Below are 26225 nucleotides of genomic sequence, written 5' to 3' on the forward strand. Positions count from 1 at the left end.
GGCAACTATTTTGGACTTTCTTATTGATCCAGCTATTGGTAGTTTAACAGTGATCCCATGCTTCAGTCACTGATTTAAAATAGGATAGATTGGTTGGTTTTGATGTTTTAAAAATCGAACAGTTAGTCGGACCGGTATGACGAGCGATTTTAAAAAAATAAAGTGTATTTGAATAAGGAATTTATCTCCTAGAATTATCGTCCAACCTAAGTGTAAGACGGATAAGGCACGACTTTATGTCACAGAAAAAAACGAATTAATTTTCTTTCATGAATATATGCAAGTTAGATCATTGGTTTATGGTTCAATCGATTCGATCAATTTAATCATCGGTTGAACCTTTAAACAAAAAAAATTGATAACTTTAAATGTATTATATATAAGACACTCTTAAAACAATAACAGAGATATAATTAGACTATATATATATATATGAACTTTTGTCAATTGAAATAAATAAGTTATAATTAAATTTATAAAAATTGATTAGTTTTTATGAATAAATCGGGTCAATTTAGTTCAAAAGTTCGTATGTTTTTTATGGCCGAATCATATATTTTTTTTAAAGAATTAAATTGAGCTGATATTGATTTACAAACAAATTGAATTATCTGATCCAGTCTAATTTTATTAGTATGATCAATTCAACTAATCAAAAGATAGTCGAATATGAAAAACCAATGCCAATCAAATGATCATAAACATGTTTATTCACATTTAAACTATAGTAAACTATTTTTTTTAAAATAAACAACTTAAAATATCGTTAAAAATTAATCATACTTGATGGAATAAGATAAAATCTCACATGATGGAATAAGATAAAATCTCACATGATGGAATAAGATAAAACCTCACATTGTCATTTTATACCAAAATTTCACATTGTTAGTTTAGAAGGAAGCCCACTAAACAAGTGTCTATATAAAGGCAAACCAACCTAAGTTTTATTACCTCTTTTATATAGTATTTTCTTATATTATATGGAAATAAATACTGACTCAAATTTCAAAATGGATTTTGAACCCCTTTGTTAGAAATTCTATCTAACCTTATTTGTCCTGTAGGATGCCGCTCAGAATTCACCTAAATATCAGGTTTATTATAAAAGCGACCCGGAAGACTAGACGATTTTGGAAAGGATCCATCATTTGGCGCCGTTAATGGGAACGACTAAATTTCAAAAAAAATAAATTTGTAATGTTCGCATTCGTTTTTAGATCTACATCTTTCAGAAGTTTTCGACAAGCGGTAAGAGGTTAGTAGGTTTAATCAAGTAATTCCTTAAGTAAATCAGTGTATAGTAACATGATAGCCTAGTGATTGCCTTAATTTGATAAATTAGATCATTAGATTAAAAAGTCTTTACTAGCATGGATCATGTATATTTTAAATGCTAGATCAAGGTATAGGAGTACAAATGTCATACTAGTTATGCATCCATGATATATTATGTTATTCATTTATATTTTTCATCTGTTCACGGAGTACCTTATATAGGTATAAAAATATAATTTATTGTAAAGAATATATTATGTAAATCTCATTTTATAGTTGTGTCTGTGATGGTCATTTTAAAAACTGCAAATATATTTAATGTCTTATCCTGAATTCTTACACAAATTAATCATCTATGAAACAGAGGTTAATTGATGAATTACACTTTCATATAAGATAATACTAGAATGGAAAGAGTGCCGCCCCTCCAAGAGACATTTGATGAAGAAAAGAAAAATTCTACAAACTGACAACGTCACGTATACAAGCAACACTCGATGAAAAAAAAGAAAAATTCTACAAACGGGTAACGTCCCGTATACAAGCGACACTCGATGAAAAAAAAAAAATTCTACAAATGGACAACGCCCGTAATTTATTAAGAAATATTTTTTAAAGGCAACGGTCAAACTTACTGAGAAACATTTCTGAAAAACAATAGCCAAATTTATTGAGAAACATTTCTCAATAAGAAAATAATAACAAAAGGTAACAACTAAAATATAAGTGACAATCGATCAAGAAAAAAGCATAAATAACACAAAAAGGCCACGTCCCGAAGCAAAATAACAAAATTTTACGGTTAATTCGGTCGGTTCGGTTAAATCGATAAAATTATGAGAAAAAATTTAAAAATAAAAAATAATTCAAAATTTCGGTAACTCGGCCAGTTCGAGTAATTTAAATAATTTAAAATTCATACTTAATTAATAATTGAAAAATCAAATTATTTTATATTAAAATTTAATTGGCTGAATTAACTGTTTTGACCAAATTAAATCGACCGAAATTTATCAGTTTGATCGGTTAATTTGGCCAGCCGTTTTTTATCTCACTAGTAGAAGTTCAGAATAGAAAGGTAACTTTTGTAGAATATAGTTTCCTAAATAAGAATAATAAAATACATTAAATTCGGAATAGATTTTTCCAGAATAATTATTGTTAGATTTTTTTTGTTAAAAAAAAGTTGAAGATGGACGAAATACTTAACTAAGTATTAAAAACAAATCAAAGGAACAAGTTTTTTTTTTTAAAAAAAGGAATAAGTTAATGACATTAGCATAAGCAAGTTTTTTATTTTTTTACTTTTTATCGAAGGTGAAAATCGACTCTTTAAAATCTTATATTAGTTGTTAGTTATCGAGGCGTGGTTCGAACCCACAACCTCTCGATGCACTTAAAGACGCCTTAACCATTTAGGCTAGGTTCACATTGGCAGCATAAGCAAGTTGATAATACTAAAATGGGTGTTGATGTAAATTAGAGAGAAGGGAAATTTTAATAAAAATTGGACGGTAAATAAAATACACATCATCATGAGTGGAGAGGTGGTGATGGTGCTTATGTAAAAAGTCAATTAATACCAAACCGACTAAAATCAAAACAAAAGTTCAATAGTGCATTTCACGTGTCAAATGTCTTGTTAAAATGCTTGTTTTTTTCCCTTTGTTTTATCAATTCTAACAAAAAAAAAAAATTTGTAAAAAAAAACTAAAAAAAATCAATTTTACAAATTATTTATTAATTTTTAAAAAACTATTTTAATTTTAACAATAACCTAACAAAATTAATTGAATATAATATTTTCATGTGTGAGTTGCCGAATGATAAAATATTATAATATTATGGTTTAGTCTCAGTAACCAAAACTTTGCGAGTTTTATAAATTATATCTAAATTTTTAAAAATCGGTTAGTTTAGCCAATTTCAAAATATTTTAAACTATTTTTAACCATTTACGAATCAAATCAAAAAAATTGTCTTCTGACCCGTCACATCACTGTCAAATTAGCATAAGTCATTGAGTGAAGCTGGGTTGACAGCATCTACAAACAATGATGCAGACAAGGTAGGGCCTACTGCCTGGCCCTACCTCAAAAAAATAAATTAAAATTTTGCTTTTAAAAGAATCAAAAAATTAATTAGTTTTATAAAATAAATAAAATATTTAGGTAATTCCGTTAGTTAAAAATTCACAATTATTAACCATAATATTTTCTGGACTAAATCAAATAAATTATCAAAGTTTTTAATCAAACTTTACCCATATGATTTAATTTGACTGTCCATTTGCTCAGCCATAGCCGTAACCCATTAGTTGATGAATTTATTTAATGTCTAGGTAGCACTTACACTTCATATAATAACGTGTACCGTATCAAAAACGTTTCGAAAATTTGACGTCTCAGACACGAAATTTCCCTTTTTACATATGAAACTTTATAATAACATTGTTTCGCCGTGTCCGAGTGTCCTGTTTTCCCATATCTGTGTCTGTGTCACCTAATTCATCGTTTATGATTATGAAATGATTTGTAAAAGAACCTTTAAATTTGATAAAACCAAATCAATCTGAATTATATTATCTCTTTTACTGATCAAATTATTATTTTTAGCTAAAAATTGATATAATTGAATTAACTAAAATATTGAAAATGGAAAACTAAACTAGCCGAATTAGTAGGTTATTTTGATTAATTTGGCTAAACCAATAAAAAATAAAATAAAAATAACTAAAACAAAAATATAAATAATAGTTGATAAATTTTTTAATAATTGTTTTACCATATATTTTATGATATTACATTTTTTTTATAATTAAATTGTGCCCTGCCTGAAATCGTGGTCTGACTTCGTCACTATCTACAAACACAGCCAAATCAAAGGTACCATTAACCAAACCACATGAAAAACAAGCTCAAATCAAAATCAAAATCAAACTCAATCTTTAAATCTAAGTAAATCTAAATATAACTTAAATAATTAAATTTATTAAAATTATATTTAATTAAAATTAAACGTTAATCATCTAAAGATTTTATTTTTATTCTGAGATAAAATCTACTTAAATTGAAACTGAAATTTAAAATTTAATTAAATCTAAATTAGATAAATATATTTAAATTCTATTTGATTTAATTAAATCTCAATTTATCTCCAAATTTAATTATTTATTCCGAAAAAATAATTCCAAAAGTTTAATTATGATACTCCCGTCTCACACTCCGGCCACCGCTGCCTCCTTATCCTACTGCGGCCACCACGTTTCATCTTCAATGTAGAAGACGAGCTCCATGGGAGAAGACCAGATCTGTCTTCTCTATTGATGGAGAAGACAAATCTGGTCTTCTCCATCAATAGAGAAGACCAGCTTGGTTTGGCCTTCTTCGTGGTTTCCAAAAATAATTCTCGCACCAAAAATTATTTTTTCCACGCTAGTGGTTGGTAGCAGCGAATCAATGGTATATGGTGAGAAAAAAATTTCTTGTAGTAGGTGTTGGAGTCGTCGGCGGTTTCCGGTGGCTACGACGGTCGGCGGTCAGAATGAAGAGGTTTTCGATGGGATAAGATGGGTTACTTGATCCGGTTTTACATAGTTTCGGGAGGGGGGGGGGATATCCCCACTTTCTTAATGATGTTTTTTGATATGATTTGATAAGTTGTAGATTTGTTTGATCTACTTTCACGAACTTCAGTTTTTTTTATATTTAGTACCAAGTTCAGGGGTAAAATGGTCTTTTGTTCTTTAAATATAATATACATATAGATATATAAGATAAATCATATTTGTTTAAGATGGAGTTAAGTGTGAGAACAATGGTAGGGTGAGTGACTTACTGGAAAGTTTGAGAAATTCTTGGATAAATTACCTATCAGATTATTGGTGGATCAACTAGGTGACTTATCTGTTGGTTGATGAATTGAATAATGATTTAATTGAATATCTTTTACGATTATACTAAAAATATTTAAAAAAAACACAAAAAAAAATTAAAAAAATCTGTCGGTAATCCATCGCTAAATCATCGATTTTTTTTAAAATCAATATCTCGTCCATCGCTATTCCATTTATCACAGTAGCTAACCCGTAACGACAAATTATTTTCCTGTCACTAACTCGTTTAGCGACGGTAAAATTACCGACTCGCACAGTTCGTCTTCTATTTGCATAGAAATCGTCCTAAATAAGTGGGCCGTCAAATATAGAATCTTCTCGTGTTACATTTTAATAAAAGGTTCGATGTCTCAAAAACTAGTGACCTTTAACCTTTTTTTTCAATAGTAGCCTAACGTTTAAAAATCATAAATTTTACGCTATATCGTATTTTCGACTTTCAATTGCACCCAGAGCATCACATTAATCTTTTTTCACTGAGATAACATTTAAAATAAATTCTTCATATTTTGCATATATAAATAGACATTAATGTTATAAATAGTACAAAGAAACCTTCTTGCTCATAAAATTCAACAAACAATGATAATTCTTTATTAAATATTAATAAATTATTAATAATTTTTTTAAACCAAAACATCTCCGAATCCGCCACCGCTTTCCAAACCCTCCGTCACCGCTCGTTTTCCATGGAAGACGAGCATATGCGTTGTATTCGATTTTTAATTTTTTTAAAAATTAAAAAATTAATTAATTAAATATCTAATTAGATTTTGATTTAGGACTTATTTGAACTTTTTTAAGGTTAAAGGATTTATTTGAATTTATCAAAATAGAAAAAAATATGATATATCCTTAAATTCAGTTGTTTTAAAATGTTTTCATCCTTATCTAAACTATATATAAAAGCACAGATGGGGGGGGGGTTACAGACACATTTACGTTAATGTCCTTTTCACTTATAGAATTTAATTATTAATTAAAAACTATTAAGATAATCACTAAAATTACAGTACTAACTAAAATAAACTACTATGTTAAGATAAGTTAGAGTACTAACCAAAATAAACTACTATGTTGAGATAAATGTATAAAATACTAATTAAAATAAACTACTTTGACTGTTTAATGATTATTATTTTAATTATTTTTTATTGTATAGAATTCTAAATAAGATAAACTATTTCAATGAACTACTATTTTTATTTTTATTTTATATTTTCTATTAAAATTATCTATAATATAAAATTTGAGTACCAATTTAATTTTTTTAAATAATTAAAACTGTCATATTTAATAAGATAAACTATTTCAAATCAACTATTATTTTAAATTTTATTTGATAATTTGACGAGTCACACTACGAGCCACGTGTGCAACACGTAAAGCGACACTAGTAGTAACAAAATTGTCTAAAATTTTCAATTTAAAGTATAAGTGAAAGTCGAAAATGCAAAATAGGGTGTTATAAAAGAAATCAACATCGGATATTGAATAAAAGTTTAAAGATCAGTGAATTTTGAAATATTAATCCTTTAAAAATTAGTTTACAAATCTAAAATTTGTACATTATTTATGTTTCCTGATTTTGTTATAAACCTAAAAATTTCTCATTGTATTTTTCCGATTTATAAATTATCATGCTCATTTAGTTAGATCATTTCGGATGGCAACTGAGGTATTAGAAATAACCTATGTTATTGTAATTATATAACTCGACGCCGTGACGAATTTCAAATTTTTTATAGATGATTTTGTCATAAAAAAATATATTATATATTTATAAGAAAAAAAGAACGCTAAATTTAATTTGATATATGCCCTAAATAATTAAAATTTCCCTCATACATTTATTAAAAAGTTATAGTACATATTATGATTAAAATATATTTATGCACAGCATAGTTTTACACATATTTTTAAATTGTTAAGTCTCTTAAACTTTTATTGAAAAGCGATAGAATATTTAAAATACGTATTGATTATAACATGTGGTGTATGTATATATTTTTAGAGTCCTGTAATTCAATATATCCATAAGAAATTAGGAATTTGACCATAATAATGATGAAAACAAAATTCAAGAAATATAAAATTAGAAAGAAAACCCTCATTGGGTTATTTGAATTTAAAATTCATTGGCAAAATATAAAAAAATTAAAAAAAGATAAAAAAGTTTAAAGGAAAAGAATGCTCTACTCAATTCTACTAGCTCTTTAATTCTCCATATATACCCCCATAGTTCTACAACATCTCCACCCTCACTTCTAAAAGCTATAAGCCAAAACCTCTCTCTCTCTCTCTCTCTCTCTCTAGAACCAGAGAAATTTGTGCTAAATTATTGGTTTGGATATGGCAAAGGATACAGAAGGTGGTTCATTTTCAGCAAAAGACTATCATGACCCACCACCAGCACCATTGATTGATGCAGCAGAGCTAACAAAATGGTCATTTTACAGAGCTTTGATTGCAGAGTTCATAGCAACTCTTCTGTTCCTTTACATCACTGTGTTGACTGTGATTGGGTACAAAAGCCAGGTTGATGGTGCTGATCCTTGTGGTGGAGTTGGTATTCTTGGTATTGCTTGGGCTTTTGGTGGTATGATCTTTGTTCTTGTTTACTGCACTGCTGGTATTTCTGGTAATTTTCTTCTCCTTTTTTTGTGTGTTCTTGATTCTTGAAAATGAATACTACTGGTTTTGTTGTGTTCTTGATTAGGTTTTGTTTCTTGATTCTTGAAATGGGAAATACTTTGTTCTTGTTTTGGTTTTGATTCTTGAAATGGAAATGTAAATTTCTTGTAATTAGCTTGTTTTGCCTTGTTAATTCTTGAAATGGGAAATACTTTGGTTTAGTTTCTTGATTCGTGAGGTTATTCAGTGCATTTTTGAATTTTCGACAAGAAAACCCGAACTCGGAAAAACCTTAACTCACTTCAACAACTGGCTTAGAGCGATTAGACAGTTTCGAGTCTTGAAAGAGCTGGAGGTTTAAGGCCGATTTATAATTTGAAAATTTAACTACTAATCATTTACTATCAACACAATTAGATTTTATCTCCGTAAAAGAAAAGAAATGGAAATATAAATCTCTTTTTATAAGCTTGTTTTTGCCAAGTTGATTCTTGGAATGGAAAAAAATACTACTTGTTCTTGTTTTCTTGTTTTGGTCTAGTTTCTTGATTCTTGAAATTAAAATGTAAATTTTTTGTATTAAACATTGTTTTCCTTGTTGATTCTTGAAATGGAAATTTAAATTTGTTGTAATAAGCTTGTTTTTTGCCTTGTTGATTCTTGTATTTTCCACTTCAAGCAAGAGGGAAGCATTTTTAGAGTTTTGAACATATTTTAATTCTTTCAAGAATCTTTTCAACCTACTTTCTTGGGAAACAAACAGAATCACTATTTCTTTACTCCTTGATTCACTTCACATTTACTATCATCACAAAATTCTATACTCGTTTTTCTTAAGCAAAGACACATAAAGTCTACTTTTTGAAAACAAAGTCAATAAACAGAAACGGCGTACTTTAGCAGAATCTAACATGATTTTACTACTATACGCAGGAGGACACATTAACCCAGCAGTCACATTCGGATTATTCCTGGCCCGTAAAGTATCATTAATACGGGCCTTAATGTACATGGTGGCCCAATGTTTGGGGGCCATATGTGGTGTTGGGCTTGTGAAGGCCTTTCACAGTGCGTACTATAAGAGATATGGAGGTGGGGCCAACACTTTGGCCGATGGATTCAGCACAGGCGTCGGATTAGGTGCTGAGATCATCGGTACCTTTGTTTTGGTATACACTGTCTTCTCAGCCACTGATCCTAAGAGGAGTGCAAGAGACTCCCATGTGCCTGTATGTACTCTAATCCTTCCTCTTCAATTATTAATTTATAACTTATTGTGTCCCACGAAAATAGATAAAATTATTATTTTGAGCTTAGATAAAGTTGCTATTATGATTTGAATAGTTAAACTTAAATGTCAAAAGTTATCTTGTATTAATTTAAAGGCCTAATCACTCAAAAACCCCTCACCTTTAAACGTTTTTTCAATTCTACCCCGACGTTGAAAATTTGTCAATTTTACCCACTTTTGAATTTTCCGTTTTCAATTGTACCCCAATATTTTAATTTTTGTTAATTTTTTTACTTAAATGATGAAATCATTCAATTAATTAAGTATAAACATGAAATTAAATTCTTTTTTATTTAAAAAAGTACAAATAAGTTCTTTATTTTTAAAAACTAACTAAAAACCATAATCAAATTAACACTAATTTAAATCCTTAATTAATTTAACTAAATTTAAATAAATTTTAAAAATATACAATCAATATATGCGAGATATGGAGAATGTTTTAAACAAATTTCCAAACGCAAAAGACGTTAATTTAATTTTTCAGGGTACAATTGAAACACAAAAATGCAAAATAGGGTAAAATTGACAAATTTTCAACGTCAGGGTATGATTGAAAAGGGGCTAAAAGGTCGGGGTTTTTTAAGACATTAGGCCTAATTTAAAATTCTTATATTGTCATTTTAATTACTATTAATAGTCATTTTATCTAATAGAAATAATAGTCAATTAACAACATAAATTACATTTTAAAAATAATACCTTTTGTATTATTTTTTTTCTATGGCAGTTCATTCTACTACTATTACCAATCATTTTAATAAAAGTGTAAAAAAAATAACAAACAAAAATACATTAATGTCATCTTTTGATGACGTATATCAAAATTATATAAACTCGGTTCACAAATAATATGATAGACCGAGTCAATTTAATAATTCATCTAATTTAATTAATAGTTGAAAATTTTTTTGTGCTTGTTTTTGCTTTTGTGGCGTTTACATTAGAAATTATACTTTGTATGATATAAACGTCAAATAATATTTTGTTAAATTCATAGATTCAATTCTTTCTATATGCTCTTTCTTTTTTTAATTATGAAAAAAAGCCATATATAAGTCGGATCAAATGGCTTTTGACACGGAGTAGTAATTATTCTTAATTATATTTGATAACAAAGTACAATTAAATAGTTGAATATATATATATACTAATAATAATAATAATAATAATTTTGTATTTTGTAAAAGGCGTATTTTTTTAGGTGTATGTGGATGCAATTGATCTTAAAAGGTGATTCAAAAGTGATGGGTGACCACCATAATTTTCTTGTTTTTTTCTTATAAAGAAACTGAATTGCTACTGTGTTGCTTACGTGTGACAAATGGGTTTCTGTGCAATGTTTAGTAGTAAATTGGAAAAAGCAAAACGACATTTGTTTTTCTTATTGATTGTCGTTTTCCTAGATTTGGCAACAATTATCTAAGATTTGGTAACATTGAAAACAATCTTCATGTGCCCCAAAGCCTTCTTTTTTGGCCAAATCTTACCCCATTGCCCATGTGTTTTCTGACCTTTAACAGCTATTAGTTAATTGTCTTTTATTCTTTCCAAATTAGATATTTTTTTTTTCAATTATTACTTATTAGTCATTAACTAAAATTCAGGTAATTTTATTAGTGATTTCTAAATATCTTTTGCATTTACTATTTTAATGTGTGATTTTTTTAGTAAAAGATTGTGAGGTGGATACTAATAAATATAAAATTTGTTTTAAATTTTATTGATAGTTTGGTGATAGAAAAATAAGGAGTATATTATTTTAAAAATAAAATATTAATTTTTGAAAGTAAAACTTCAACTACTAAAATAATATATCTAAAAATTCCACCATAATACAAAGTCTTTTGAAGTTATTATATCATAATTTAGTGATAAAAATATTATAATTGAATCTGAAAGTTTCATATTAACTTTTTTTTATGTATGTTGAAACAATAATTAATATTTATGTGTAATTTTTGACAAAAGGTGTTAGCTCCACTTCCAATTGGATTTGCTGTGTTCATGGTTCACTTGGCCACCATCCCCATCACCGGCACCGGCATCAACCCAGCCAGGAGTTTAGGAGCTGCCGTCATTTTTAACGACAAAAAGGCCTGGGATGACCAAGTTAGTATTATATACTCATTTATTTAATTAATTAGTAATTATGTTTAATTAATAATTAATAGGTATTTAATTATGTTAATTTATTTTTTAATTATTGCAGTGGATATTTTGGGTTGGACCCTTCATTGGTGCAGCCATTGCAGCATTTTATCACCAATTCATATTGAGAGCAGGAGCTATTAAGGCTCTTGGATCATTCAGGAGTCACCCTACTAATTAATTCTGTCCAAAAACAAATAAGGGAAATTGAGGAAAAAAAATGAGGGAATTTGGTTGAGGATTATGGAAATATTAGAAATTATTATGCTTTATTATCATTATGCTTGTATGAAAAGTTAGGGTAATGTATTTGAATATGTCTCTGAAAAAAATTCCATTTTATCATTTACAATTATCATTACATGCCAAGATAACTCAGGTATATATCTACTATTTACAAGTACAATTTACAATTGTCTAGTTGTTTTTATGTACATCGTTTACAAATTGCACCCGACATTTTGTAGCCTTTTTTTCTTTTTCTTTTTTAAACCGAAATAGGCTCATTGAAAAAGAAGATCAAAATACAAACATGAAAGCCATATAACGACAAGTAAATATATGATCTTTCGAAAACTCTAATCCTGTTATAAACTTAACGATAATATAGATAATGCTTATAGACTAAACTAATTAATAATTAGTGATCACTCAATAATGCAACAAGAGAGCAAATATTTGGGAGGAATTTTACTTTTTTTGATGAGTATTTTCAATTGTGAAATTTACATGGATGGAAACCTATTTATAGGCAATTTCACCCACCATGTAATTAATGCATTTACATGCATGTCAAAAATGGAGGGTTGAAATTTTTCACCTAATTGGATAGGTAATTTTGTCATACACCATATTCACATTATATTCATAACACTCCCCCTTGGATGACAAAATGTTTGTTCCAAAGTACGCTATGTCGTACTGCCTCATTAAAAACCTCACTAAAGAAAAACCAATGGGATAAAAATTTTAGTTAGGGAAAAAGAGTGCAGTGCGTAATTTCTCCCCCTCATTGCAACATAGATTATTCTTCATGTATTTCGCAGATGGCGCATTCCAATATTATGAACATGTTTTCTAAATATTGCTGTAGGAAGTGCCTTCGTGAAGAGATCAGATGAATTGTTATTTGATTGAACATACTGGATGTCAATTTCTTGATTCTTTATGAGTTCTTGAGTGTATGAAAAGAATTTTGGAGGTATATGTTTGGTTATGTCACTCTTGACGTATCCTTCCTTGATTTGTGCTATACATGCAGCATTATCTTCGTATAGAACAATTGGACTCTTATGGACTGGAAAACCACAAGATTTTTGAATGTGTTGTGTTATTGATCTAAGCCACACACATTCCCTACTTGCTTCATGTAATGCAATAAGTTCAGCATGATTTGAGGAAGTGGCTACAATTGTTTGTTTCTGTGACCACCAAGAAATTGCAGTACCTCCACTTGTAAATACATATCCAGTTTGAGACTTAACCTTATGAGGATCAGACAAATAACCTGCATCTGCATAACCAATCAATTCTAGGTTTGAATCGTTAGAATAAAATAAACCAAGATCAGTGCTTCCACGAAGATAACGTAATATATGTTTGATTCCATTCCAATGTCTCTTCGTGGGAGCTGAACTGAATCTTGCCAATAAATTGACAGAAAAGGATATGTCAGGACGAGTGCAATTAGCGAGATACATAAGTGCTCCAATTGCACTGAGAGATGGTACTTCAGGACCAAGAATATCCTCATTTTCTCCACAAGGACGAAATGGATCAGTTTCAACATTCAGTGATCGATTAACCATAGGAGTACTTAAAGGATTTGCTTTATCCATACCAAAACGTTTTAAGATCTTTTCTATATAATTTGACGGATGCACTAATACACCATTGTGCATATGTTCAATTTGTAAACCAAGACAATATTTGGTTTTTCCAAGATCTTTCATTTCAAATTCTTCCTTAAGTACACACTTGCTTCATTGATCTCACTGTCTGTTCCAATAATATTTAAATCGTCAACATAAACAGCTATAATCACAAATCCGGATGTTGATTTCTTGATAAAAACACATGGGCAAATAAGGTTATTCACATAGCCTTTATTTATCAAATAATCGCTTAAACGATTATACCACATGCGTCCTGATTGTTTTAACCCATACAAAGATCTTTGCAATTTGATTGAATACATTTCTTTGGGTTTTCTATTTAATGCTTCAGGCATTTTAAATCCTTCAGGGACCTTAATATAAATATCGCTATCTAGCGATCCATACAAGTATGCTGTTACAACATCCATGAGACGCATTTCTAATTTCTTAGAAACTGCAAGACTGATCAAATATCGAAATGTAATTGCATCCATGACAGGAGAATATGTTTCATCATAACCAATTCCAGGTCTTTGAGAAAAGCCTTGAGCAACAAGTCTAGCTTTATATCTTGTGATCTCATTTTTCTCATTTCGTTTTCGTACAAAGACCCATTTGTAACCTACCGGGTTCACATCTTTAGGTGTGAGGACAACAGGTCCAAACACACTTCTCTTGTTAAGAGATTCTAATTCAACTTGCATAGCGTCTTTCCATTTATCCCAATCATGTTTATTTTGACATTCAATAACCGATCTCGGTTCGGGATCCTCATTTCCATTTATGATATCACATGCAACAGCATAAGAGAAAATTTCGTCAATATTTTCCATTGTGTCTCGATTCCACACAATCTTTGTATTATTGTAATTAATTATTCTCATTTGTATCCTCTTCTGGGGTACTGTCCTGATTAATTACATTCATATCCTCTTCTGGGGCATTGCCTTGGTTAACCTCATTTATTTCCTCTTCTGGAGTATTTTCTTTATCTTGTGTTTCTTCAGGAACACCTTTCTCTTTGCTAGCATGATCGAGATTGTCTGCTCCTTTTCTTTTCCGAGGATTTTTATTTTTTGAACCGATCGGTCTTCCACGCTTCTGGCGTGTCTTTGATTCATGAGCGACTTTATTTTCAGAATTCTCTTTTGGAATCTCAACTCTAGCAGGGGCATTAACTGCTGGTATATATGATTTAATCACTCTTTTTGTATCTGTAAATGCATCAGGTAATTGATTTGCAACAGCTTGCAAATGCACAATCTTTTGAACTTCTGTTTCACATTGTTTTGTGCAAGGATCAAGATGCTATAATGAAGGTTCACACCATGCAATATTTTTATCTGATTGTTTATTTTCTCCCCCTAATGGTGGGAACTCTTCTTCATTAAAATGACAATCGGCGAAACGTGCTGTAAAAACATCACCTGTTAAAGGTTCAAGATACCTAATTATGGATGCGGACACATAACCAACATATATTCCCAATCTTCTTTGAGGACCCATTTTCGTGCGTTGCGGTGGTGCAATTGGCACGTATACAGCACAACCAAAAACCCTAAGATGGGCAATATCTTGTTCTTGACCAAATGCTAATTGTAATGGGGAGTATTTATGATATGCACTAGGTCTAACACGAATTAATGATGCAACATGCAATATAGCATGTCCCCATATAGAGATAGGTAGCTTAGTTCTTATCATTAATGGTCTAGCAATAAGCTGAAGGCATTTAATTAGAGATTCAGCTAAACCATTCTGTGTATGTACGTGTGCAACAGGATGCTCAACTGTGATTCCAACAGACATGCAATAATCATTGAATGTTTGAGATGTGAATTCACCAGCATTATCAAGTCTTACCCTTTTAATTGTGTAATCAGGAAATTGAACACGCAATTTAATAATTTGAGCAAGAAATCTTGCAAATGCAACATTGCGAGTTGATAATAAACAAACATGTGACCATCTGCTGGATGCGTCAATCAATACCATAAAGTATCTGAATGGTCCACATGGTGGATGAATTGGCCCACATATATCACCTTGAATTCTTTCAAGAAATAAAGGTGATTCATTTTCAATTTTAGCCGGTGAAGGTCTCGCAATTAATTTTCCAATAGAACAAGCTGTACATGACATATTACTTACTTGAGGAATTTTTTCACCTTTCAGTGGATGTCCTTGTGCACTGTCAATTATTCTCCGCATCATTATTGATCCTGGATGACCCAATCTTTCATGCCATAATTTTAGTATTGAAGCATCGCAATACTTTTTCTTTTCAGCCATATGTGACTCGACCACATTTATATATGTATAATATAAACCAGAAAAAAATGTGGGTAATTTTTCAATTACATGTTTCTTACCTGAAACATTTGTTGTAATATGAAGATATTCCATATTATCATCATTTTCTGTCTCAATATGAAATTTATTCAGACGAATATCTTTAAAACTTAACAAGTTTTTTTGAGACTTGGGGGAAAATAATGCTTCATTAATGGTAAGTATAGTTCCCCCTTATAATAGAATAATAGCTCTTCCGGAGCCTTCAATTAATTTTACCTTACCAGATATTGTACTGACATTTGTCTGACATCTTTTAAGATTTGAAAAATATTTTTGGTGTTTGAGTATAGTGTGGGTTGTCGCACTATCCACAAGGCATATGTCTTCATTATTGAACTTGGACGAAACAATATGCTGAAAATTATCCATATGCTTCTTAATTCAAACAAAGAAAAATTCACCATAAGAAATTATAAAATAACATAACAATACATAAGTAAATAAAAACATTACAATACATGCTGGATTAGTTTTCATTGTTATTGTTCTCAAGAAAATCAGAAACATCTAAATGTGTCATGTCTATAGAGTCATTATGCATCAGACTGTGGTCAAAATCATCATCAGAAACAAAATTTATTTCTATATTCTTTCCATTTTCCTTGAGGGAAGCTTGGTAAAGCTCAACAAGATGTTTGGGCGTACGACAGGTACGCGACCAATGCCCAGTCATGCCACATCGATAACATTTACTATCGACATTTTTCACTTGATGTTTGTATTGTCCACTGTTCCTGTTTTCTTGTTTCTCCTCCTTCTTATCCCACTTCTGGTGGTGATTCTTATGCTTAAAGGAGTTATTATAACCGACATGGTTGTAATTATTTCCACCTCGACCGTAACCATGACCACGACCACGACCACGAGGAGATCTATATGCGCTCGCATTTACTTCAGGAAATGGAGCAGAACCAGTGGGTCGTGCCGCATGATTTTTCATTAACAGCTCGTTATTCTGCTCAGCCACTAGAAGGCAAGAAATTAGCTCTGAATATTTCTTAAAGCCTCTCTCACGATACTGCTGCTGGAGTACCACATTAGATGCATGAAAAGTGGAAAATGTTTTTTCTAATAAATCTTCATCAGTAATTGTTTCTCCACACAATTTTAGCTTTGAGCTAATTCGGAATATTGCAGAATTGTATTCACTAACACTTTTAAAATCCTACAATCTTAAATGCATCCAGTCATAACGAGCTTTTGGAAGAATTACAGTCTTCTGATGGTCGAATCGTTCTTTTAAACTATTCCAGAGAACAAGTGGATTATCTTCACTGAGATATTCATTTTTTAATCCTTCATCAAGATGATGGCGAAGGAAGATAATTGCTTTTGCACGATCTTGAGTAGAGGCATTATTTCCCTCTTTAATAGTGTCCTCATGACCTGAGGCTTGCAGATGTATTTTTGCATCTAGTATCCATGACAGATAATTTTTTCCAGATACATCAAGTGCCGTAAATTCAAGTTTTGTAAGGTTTGACATGATTAAACTATCACATGAAAAATAAATATAATTAGAAGTAATATTTATTTATGCGATAAAAACATAGAAATAATAATCATTTATTTTCAAGATTAAACAAACAAGTACAACCATCATATTTTGGCTTATAAATATGCATAATCAACAATTATTGCAGCAACTAATAAAGGTAGATCAATAAATACAAAAATACCTAAATATAAATAAAATTCTTCCCACGGAAGATTAAATATACCGATGAGTATTAAACTAAGTAACATAATAATAATAATGCAAAATAGCTTCATTTTTGAATTTTTGAAGATTAAGAGATGAAAAATTGTGTACTGAAAATAAATAGTAAAGTGAGTATATATAGAGAAAAATATAGCCGTTTTATTACCGTTATATAGCCGTTTGTTACCGTTATGTAGCCGTTAGGTTATTTTATATTTTTTTTTTGAATAAAATTATTTAGATGAAGACAACAATGAATTAAATTAATTATGATATAAAAATATGTATATTTATACTAATAGTGCCAACTAAATAAAATCGTTTATAGCAAGGGGATTACCACTCAAGCATCAACAATTAAAATTAAAGTATCAAATGATTATTTATAGGAGGCTTAGCCTTCCATATAAAAATTAATAACATAGATATAAACATAATAAATTAAATATTAAGCAAATAAAATTTATAGGAGGTATAACCTTCCATTAATTAAATAATTAGACAAGTATTAAGGTTAGAGATTTACCTTTGGAATACTTTACCGAATTTTCTTGGATTAGGGAATCGTAAACTAATAGAACGATCGTGCTGATAACGTGTTATAAACTTAACGATAATATAGATAATGCTTATAGACTAAACTAATTAATAATTAGTGATCACTCAATAATGCAACAAGAGAGCAAATATTTGGGAGGAATTTTACTTTTTTTGATGAGTATTTTCAATTGTGAAATTTACATGGATGGAAACCTATTTATAGGCAATTTCACCCACCATGTAATTAATGCATTTACATGCATGTCAAAAATGGAGGGTTGAAATTTTTTCACCTAATTGGATAGGTAATTTTGTCATACACCATATTCACATTATATTCATAACAAATCCAACATTTAAATATGAAATAATAAAAATACAAGTAAAAAATAGTAATCGAAAAAGAAAAATTAAGTCGAAATCCCGCTAATATGTCATCTTGACTTGAGTTACTTGAGGTGATTTCCACCGGACCCCAACCCATGTTCTATATGCCTCCCCCCTCTCTCATATCCCCACCTCTGCATGTGCTAGCTGACAGACTTGTTCTACTAATCCTCCAAATTTCCATTGCATCTTCTTACCTGTAACCTTACAGAGAGCAGAAATAGGAACTGATAACATGAAGAAGACAAAGGAATTTAGCTACTATTGTTGTCTGTGATACCGTGCTGTTTTTTCAATTTGTTTAGTGGTTTTATCAAATGGGACTATTTTTATCAAGCAAATTTGTGCATTTGAAATGGTGTTGGCTCTAGTTTACCAATAGTTTATTAATAGTATGGTTGTACCAAAATCCGTAGTTAGCCTTACAGATAAACTTACAAATACATAAACCTGCAAGAAAACGAATGTTCGGGGGCAACCGAGGCTTCAGCCTAGTTCTAGCAATTCATATTATTCAACATTTATATAATAAGTGCTCGGACCACTCCGAATCTCCAACATGGCATAATTTTTTTATTAACTCAAGTTAATATAATAATGTCCAAACATCAATTTAAATCATTAGAATAAATCTCACAAGAAGTACTAAAATAATAAGACTTCTAATTACTACTGCGGTGTAAGAATAAAATCAGTTTAATAACTTTAATAAAATAAGACCTCTGAGGAAATAAAGAATCGGAGACCAGCTGGCTCGCTCAAAATCATAACCTTGGAAAAATTGGGAAACAACGGGGTCAGATTTACTAAGTAAAATTTATATAACCATTTACATTTATTAAGTTGAAAAACCTTTAAAACGTTTAATAAAACATTTGTTCATTATGGACTATCAAAGAAACCCTAAACCACAATTATAAATCCATTATTGTGTCGGTGAGACTTATCTCAATAACCGATCCCCAACTACCATTTAATAATATAGAGAGCCCATGAGACGTATCTTCCATCGGTGCGCTTACTAAGGTGAGACGCATCTCAAACCTACCTCGATACCATAATAATCATTACCGGTACGCACGCAATCCCGATGATGCCCATCGAGTAGCACGTTCCAAATCAATCCACAATGTCGAAAACAGTTCGAAAAGCTGCTTATATATATATATATATATATATATATATATATATATATATATATATATATACAAAATATAATATTTGCTTAATAAAGAGGTAAATAGAGATATAAACTCACCACTTGTTAATCCACGTGATTCTGGCAAGCAACCTAACTCTAGTTTGCCTCTGAAGCACAAACAGTAGACGGGTCTAGACGTATAAATAATTATTAAAAATGGACCCTAACTCTATCGAGTACTAGACACCACATAGTTATAGCACAAACAACAAGTTGAGGTAAATCTAATTAGAGTAAACGCAATATTCAAACAATTATAAAGTCAACAACAAGACAAACTTATTGAGTTCCCGCTTACAAATTCGTTTCAGAAAATATTATTTAAATATTTATTAAATAATAAAACACTTCAAATATCCAATACTGGGTCAGCCGAATTACCGATAACTACTAAGCTAACCTCACGTGTCGGGCGACCCAAGTCAAGCCCGATCCAAATATTTTATCAAATATAAACCAGAGTTTATAATTCCAAAAACAACTTTGATAAAATAATATATGATATCCAATTATAAACCATAACTTATAATTATAAAAACAACTTGATAAAATAATAATCAAAATTTAAAACGGAAACCAATAGCTTTAAATTCAAGTAATCCAAGTTACAACAAAGTGCTTAACTAAAATAAGTTAAGAAAATATTTTAAAATTAAAAATGTAATTTGGCCATACCGACACGCCAAGCCAAAATCCAAAACAATTAATAATTACCCAAGAAATTATAAAATTTAAGGTTCTAAATAAATATCGTTTTCAAATTAATATAATCGATACAATCTATATTAGAATCGACACTAACAATGTTTTTAAATTTAAATAATATTATCAATTAGAATTTTAGAAATGAAAACGATAATTTAAAAATCTGAATTCAAATCGATATTTAATTAATAACCTTTGATTAATAAAATCGAACCAAAAGAATTAAAATCGAGTGATCCAAGTTATTAGGCCCAAACCAAATTTGAAATTAAAACACAAACTCAACAATCATTAGCCCAATCATCTGGAATTCAAACTAAAAGCCCTAAAAAATTTACAAAGCCTATTATTGAAAAAAAAAACAAAGTGGCCCATTAAAATGAAAGAAACAATTACCGTCGAATTCAAAGCATAAATCATTTCTTCAAATCAAACATTACGAAAACTAATTAAAAGCCTCCATTAATAGAACAAAAATAAAATTGGCAAAAATCATTATAATACCAACTTTTCCGCCACTTAAACAATTCCATAAACCATCTTTAACCTTTAATCAAATCATATACAAAGTTACAGAAACAATTTACACTGACCATGAATCAGGAAACTCAACACCGAATAAATAACTCAAGAACAATACTATTGATGGACTCCATCTATTACTGAACTTATTACTTAGCAATAAAGCAACCCAAAAACCCATTAACTAAGGCATTAAATACAAGGAAGGAAAGGCATAAAAGAACAATTGAATCGATGAACCGTAGCGGCACTTAAACGAATAAGTTTCACGTACTGTTTTCGATTACAAGGCGTATGGATGGTCGAGAATGATAAGACGGATGAAACGAAGAGGATGACCTCAGCTTGATTCTAGAATAACGAACAACCCAAGTTATTAAACGGCGTTACGATATCGAATAAAAGAATAATGAAGAAAGTAACATGAATCTTACCGGATTGAGAGCTAAAGAAAGGAATAAAGAAAATGATATCTCAGAGCGTTTTAGAGCGTATGGCGGCTAGAGTTTGTTTTAAGGACTAATCACTCAAAAACCCCTCACCTTTAAACTTTTTTTCAATTCCATCCCGACGTTGAAAATTTGTCAATTTTACCCACTTTTGAATTTTTCGTTTTCAATGGTACCCCAATATTTTAATTTTTGTTAAATTTTTTACTTAAATGACGAAATCATTCAATTAATTAAGTCTAAACATGAAATTAAATTCTTTTTTATTCAAAAAAGTACAAATAAGTCCTTTATTTTTAAAAACTAACTAAAAACCATAATCAAATTAACACTAATTTAAATTCTTAATTAATTTAACTAAATTTAAATAAATTTTAAAAATATACAATTAATATATGAGAGACATGGAGAGTGTTTTAAACAAATTTCCAAACGCAAAAGACGTTAATTTAATTTTTCAGGGTATAATTGAAACACAAAAATGCAAAATAGGGTAAAATTGACAAATTTTCAACGTCAGGGTATGAAAAGGGGCTAAAAGGTCAGGGTTTTTTTAAGACATTAGGCCTTGTTTTAAAATGATGGAAAAGAATAGGTTTAGAAAAAAAAGGCCGAAGGTACAAAAAACCCCTGAACTTTCTAAAAAAGTGCATGACAACCCTTTTACTTTTTTCTGGCTCAAATCAACCCCTCAATTTATTTTTTTTGAACAAAAAACCCCTTCTGTCCCCTTTTCTCTATTACCTTGCTGACCTGGCCGTTAAACCCGTTATCCACTCAGCTAACCATTTAATTTTTGCTGATAGGGCATTAATTACATTGCCCTGTCATCAAAATATTATCGTTTGGTAATAAATGAAGAAAAACCGTTTTTCCCTTACCTATATCAAATCCTTAACTTCTCATATGGTAGGCCACAATAAAAAAACCTGCAAAACCAAAAATGCTAGTCCTTCTAATATGGAGAGTGAGGGACCAGCAGTGGAGAGTGAGGGACCAGCAGTTGTGAGAGAGGGACCAGCAGTGGTAAAAGAGGCCCCAACAGTTATGAGAGAGGGAGCACCACAACCTAGTACTGTCAATGTTGGTACTGGAGGACCACCATTAACTCAAGAATCAACGGTATGTGATTTGCCTTTCCATTTTTTTGGTCCAGTTTTCCAAATTTAACCCAATGTTTTCTGCCTTTTGTAGAGCTTTCCAAGAACTTTCCAGGAAAAATGCAAGGCAAAAACTCAAAGTGAGAAGAGCACTTGCCAGAGACTATGCAAAGAATGTGGGCAAAGAACAGCTCAACAGTGGTGTTGGGGTCACTTATGATCCCCAACTGGCAAGACTTCTTTTTTAGTGAGAATTCTTTCACTAACTGTTAGGGTTTTTTTTAAACCTAATAGCAAAGTTTAGGGTTTTTTTAAACCAAATTAAAAAGTTCAGGGTTTTTTTAAACCTAATAGCAAAGTTCAGGGGTATTTGTAAACATATTTTCCCTTTATTATGCAGGGCTCAACCACTGCTTTCCAAGTTGTTGATCCTGGAAATGTGGCAGCTGCCCAACAACACACGGATGCTTGGTCCTTCAGGTATGCACTAAGGCAGAGGAACCCACTGTTGGCTCCAACAAAAAGAACAAGCACAGAAGGGTTGAGGAAAATCAATTTCACTCCAGATGGTCAAGGTCCAGTGAATTTGCCTTTCACAGATGTGACATACAAGGGAAATCATGCTGTAACCTTAACCCAGTTGCAGAGCCAAGCCAAAAAAGGAAGACATCTACAACAAATGAAGAAAGCAGTGAGCAGTTGCCACAATCTCAACCTATTGTGACCAGAAGGAAGCAACAAGTTCAAGCAGAAAACACTGCATAAGGGCTGCCATTTTTTATGAAATATTTTGGATACTGCATTTTGTAAAGGGCTAAACTTTAGAAACAGTCTTCATATAGTAGTAGGCATACTTTTTTTATGCAGTATTTTTGTAAAGGGCTAAAAACTGTTCCTTTAGTTAGCATTATGATATGATTACAAACAGCTATGTGCTTATCAGGTTTAGTTATTTTGTAAAGGGGTCAAATTGCTCCTTTTGATACAGTTGATGTTTTTGTAAAGATTTTCCAGATATCATTAACACAATGACATATGCATTAACTAACCAAAGCATTAACTAACCAAAGCAAAAAAACACACAAATTACAATCACATTTGGAATATCAAACTGGTGTATTTCATCAAACCAAGGCAATTATAATCAAAAATGAAATTACAATCCATGATAGCACAAAACCAAATTTGTACATTTGTTTCTTCCTATTACAAATTTCAAGTTCTTCTTCTACCATCTTTTTCTCCTTCATTATTCCCCTTAAGTCATCAATAATGCATTTCACACTTGATCCAAATTCCATTTCCATAAGCCTTCTATTATCCCTTTTCAGCCTCATTCTTTTAATGTGCAGTTCATTCAATAAGAGCTTAACTCTGTCCTCTGTCTCTTGATCAATCCACCTAAAGAAACCAGAGCCTCAACCAGCCTAAAAAATATTTCCAAATAAACACAATCAAGATGGTGCAAACATTAAGGAAAAGGTTATGGAGTTAGACAAACAAATGGACTGAACTTTAAACCACAAGCAGTAAGAAAAAATTACATGTTAATTAGGGCAACCATAAAATTTCTTCCTGGACTAGTCTCTCTCCATGACATGTAAATTTTGGCTATTTCCCAGCAGTTGCACATGGGATCCTGAGGTCTGTGTTCACGAAGGCCTGTACTTTCTTCGTGTCTGCTATGTACAGTTGCTGTGGAATTCAAGCTTGCCATTCCTAAGTTACCCAATTCAAAACCTAATTAGAGCTACTAAATGGACGAAGAAGATAAAAAAGAGAGAAATTAAGGGTATTCAAAGAGGAATTTAGGATTTTCTGATGTTAGAAAGGGGAAAGATTGGATTTTTCTTCATTCATTACCAAACGGTAATATTTTGATGACAGGGCAATGTAATTAATGCCCTGTCAGCAAAAAATTAAATGGTTAGCTGAGTGGGTAACGAGTTTAACGGCCAGGTCAGCAAGGTAACGGAGAAAAGGGGACAGAAGGGGTTTTTTGTTCAAAAATAATAATTGAGGGGTCGATTTGAGTCAGGAAAAAGTAAAAGGATTGTCTTGCACTTTCTTAGAAAGTTCAGGGATTTTTTGTACCTTCGGGAAAAAAAAAGGAATGAAAAGAACGCGCACAGTAAACCTGTTTCCAGAAATAACAATTGCATGGCAAAGAAACCAAGTTTAAATGCATGGGCTCTAAATAAGAAAAATGTTGATAAAAGAGAACATGGGCCAACCAAACGGAAATGTTAAAGGGTTTTTTAGATAAATACCAAAAAAAGATAAAATATTCTCAAGAATACTACCTCACAGTTTTTTTTTGAGAAATACAATCTGTACTTTTTTTTTGCAAAAATGGCTTTTATTATTCTCATAAATATCTTTTTTAATCTCAGGAATACGATTTTGGTTACCCAACGGTATACTAACACTGTTGGTTAACCAACAAAAAAAACTATTACAAATTCAAACCTCTATTTTTATTAAACTAGTTGAAAATTGTATTATAAACCCCTCCGCATTTATCACCGCAAGAGCAATCAGCAAATAAAACCTAAATCGTCTTTTTTAAAAATCTAAAATTATTGATTAACCATTTAATCATTTGTTAACCAACAATGTATTAAAAACAAAGGTCGTTGGTGTACCTTTAGTACACCATTGGTTAAATAGCAACAAAAAAAAATCAACAACAGTTAACTAACGATTTTATTAATAATATATTCAAAATAACATTTATTATAAGTTATCCAACGGTTTACCTAATGTTAACCATTGATTAGCCAACACCCAAATATATCACTTAATTCTCACAAGCATTTTTTCAAACACCTAGAGTGCAACATGCTGTTTAACACAAAAAATCGAACCAGAAACATAAAATTCAGTAACGGTGTTTACTAACGATTTCATTAATGATATATCGCAAATAAAAATTACAGGTTATCTAATGGTTTACCCAATATTAACCACTGGTTATCCAACACCCAAAAAATATTACAATTCTCATAAGCATTTCTTCAAACACCTAGAATGCAAATCTGTGCAACACCAGTAAATCGAACCCAGCAACCATAAAACATATAATTTGATAGTTAAGCAAATCACCATCTAAACTTATACATATCAACAAGTTTAGAAAAAAAAATTGAAAAGAGATTAAAACCAAAAATTTGAAAATCAACTTTTATCCTTTGATTAGCAATTTATTTTTTCTATGGCAGCGGAGGTTCATGGATCTTCATCGTCGACAGTGGAGGCTATGCGTCTTTTTAACTAACAGCGGCGATCGGTGATTTCTTCGGCAACGGCAATAAACTTAATCCAGTAGCAGAGACAATCAGTCCGGTTAGAAGATGAAGAATCGAACATGAAATAATCAGCGTCATGAGCCCCATGAACGGCGGCGGCTTCAAGTCCACCGGCGAACGGCGTCAACAATTGCTTCCTCTGCTTCCCCTCTTATTTACTCTTTGCTGTTATGGCTTTAAGTTTGATTTGAAGAAATTAGGTTATGAAAGGATTAGAGGAGTATTTGATATTTGTGTAAAATCAAAAGTATAGAAATCAAAAAAGAAAAGAACAAATTATATTTTTCAAAAACAAAAGATATGGACGTAATTATCTAATTAAGTTTATAAGTTGTAGTATTTTGTCTAATTAACTCAATGTTAAATCAAAAGAAATATGGGCCAAAAGAACTAAAGCATGCATGGGAAATTAATAAAGCATGCGTGGTTCTTAATTGCTAAAAATGCATGAGCTATATTAATCAAACAAACCGGATACGAATCGAACCACGAACGACTCAACGAACGACTCAAATAAAATTAAATAAAAATATAAAATAATAATAATAATGAATTACTTAAAACTTGACGGAATGCAAAAATTAAAATAAAATTTGAAATAATTTAAAAATAATAAAAAAAAATACGGGATATTACAAGTCGTCACCTAATTCAACTAAGAAATACCTTTTTTTTATCGACTAGATAACCTTACTCGCCTCCGTTAAGATTATTGTGCATCGACCAAAAGACCGGGTTCGTGGAACTCCTCGAAACTCATGTGTTTGGATAATTAATTTTAAAGCCACTGATCATATTGTTTATGATCTGAAATTTTTAACTTCTAATAA

At 30.7% G+C, this 26225-nt stretch overlaps 1 protein-coding gene and 1 pseudogene across 1 annotated transcript; one reads left to right on the plus strand and one right to left on the minus strand.

Annotated features, from left to right (window-relative positions):
• The first annotated feature begins 7420 nt into the window (after positions 1-7420).
• LOC126660567 (aquaporin PIP2-1-like) lies at positions 7421-11443 on the plus strand. Its single transcript, XM_050354133.2, has 4 exons — positions 7421-7814; positions 8741-9036; positions 11070-11210; positions 11311-11443. The coding sequence occupies exons 1-4, from the start codon at positions 7526-7528 to the stop codon at positions 11428-11430; spliced, it is 846 nt and encodes a 281-aa protein (XP_050210090.1). The 5' UTR covers positions 7421-7525; the 3' UTR covers positions 11431-11443.
• A 4504-nt stretch (positions 11444-15947) lies between these two features.
• Positions 15948-17063, minus strand: LOC126661982 (uncharacterized; annotated as a pseudogene).
• Between the last annotated feature and the right edge of the window lie 9162 nt (positions 17064-26225).

This window comes from Mercurialis annua, linkage group LG8 (assembly GCF_937616625.2).
Source record: "Mercurialis annua linkage group LG8, ddMerAnnu1.2, whole genome shotgun sequence".
In the NCBI taxonomy this organism is placed as follows: Eukaryota; Viridiplantae; Streptophyta; class Magnoliopsida; order Malpighiales; family Euphorbiaceae; genus Mercurialis; species Mercurialis annua.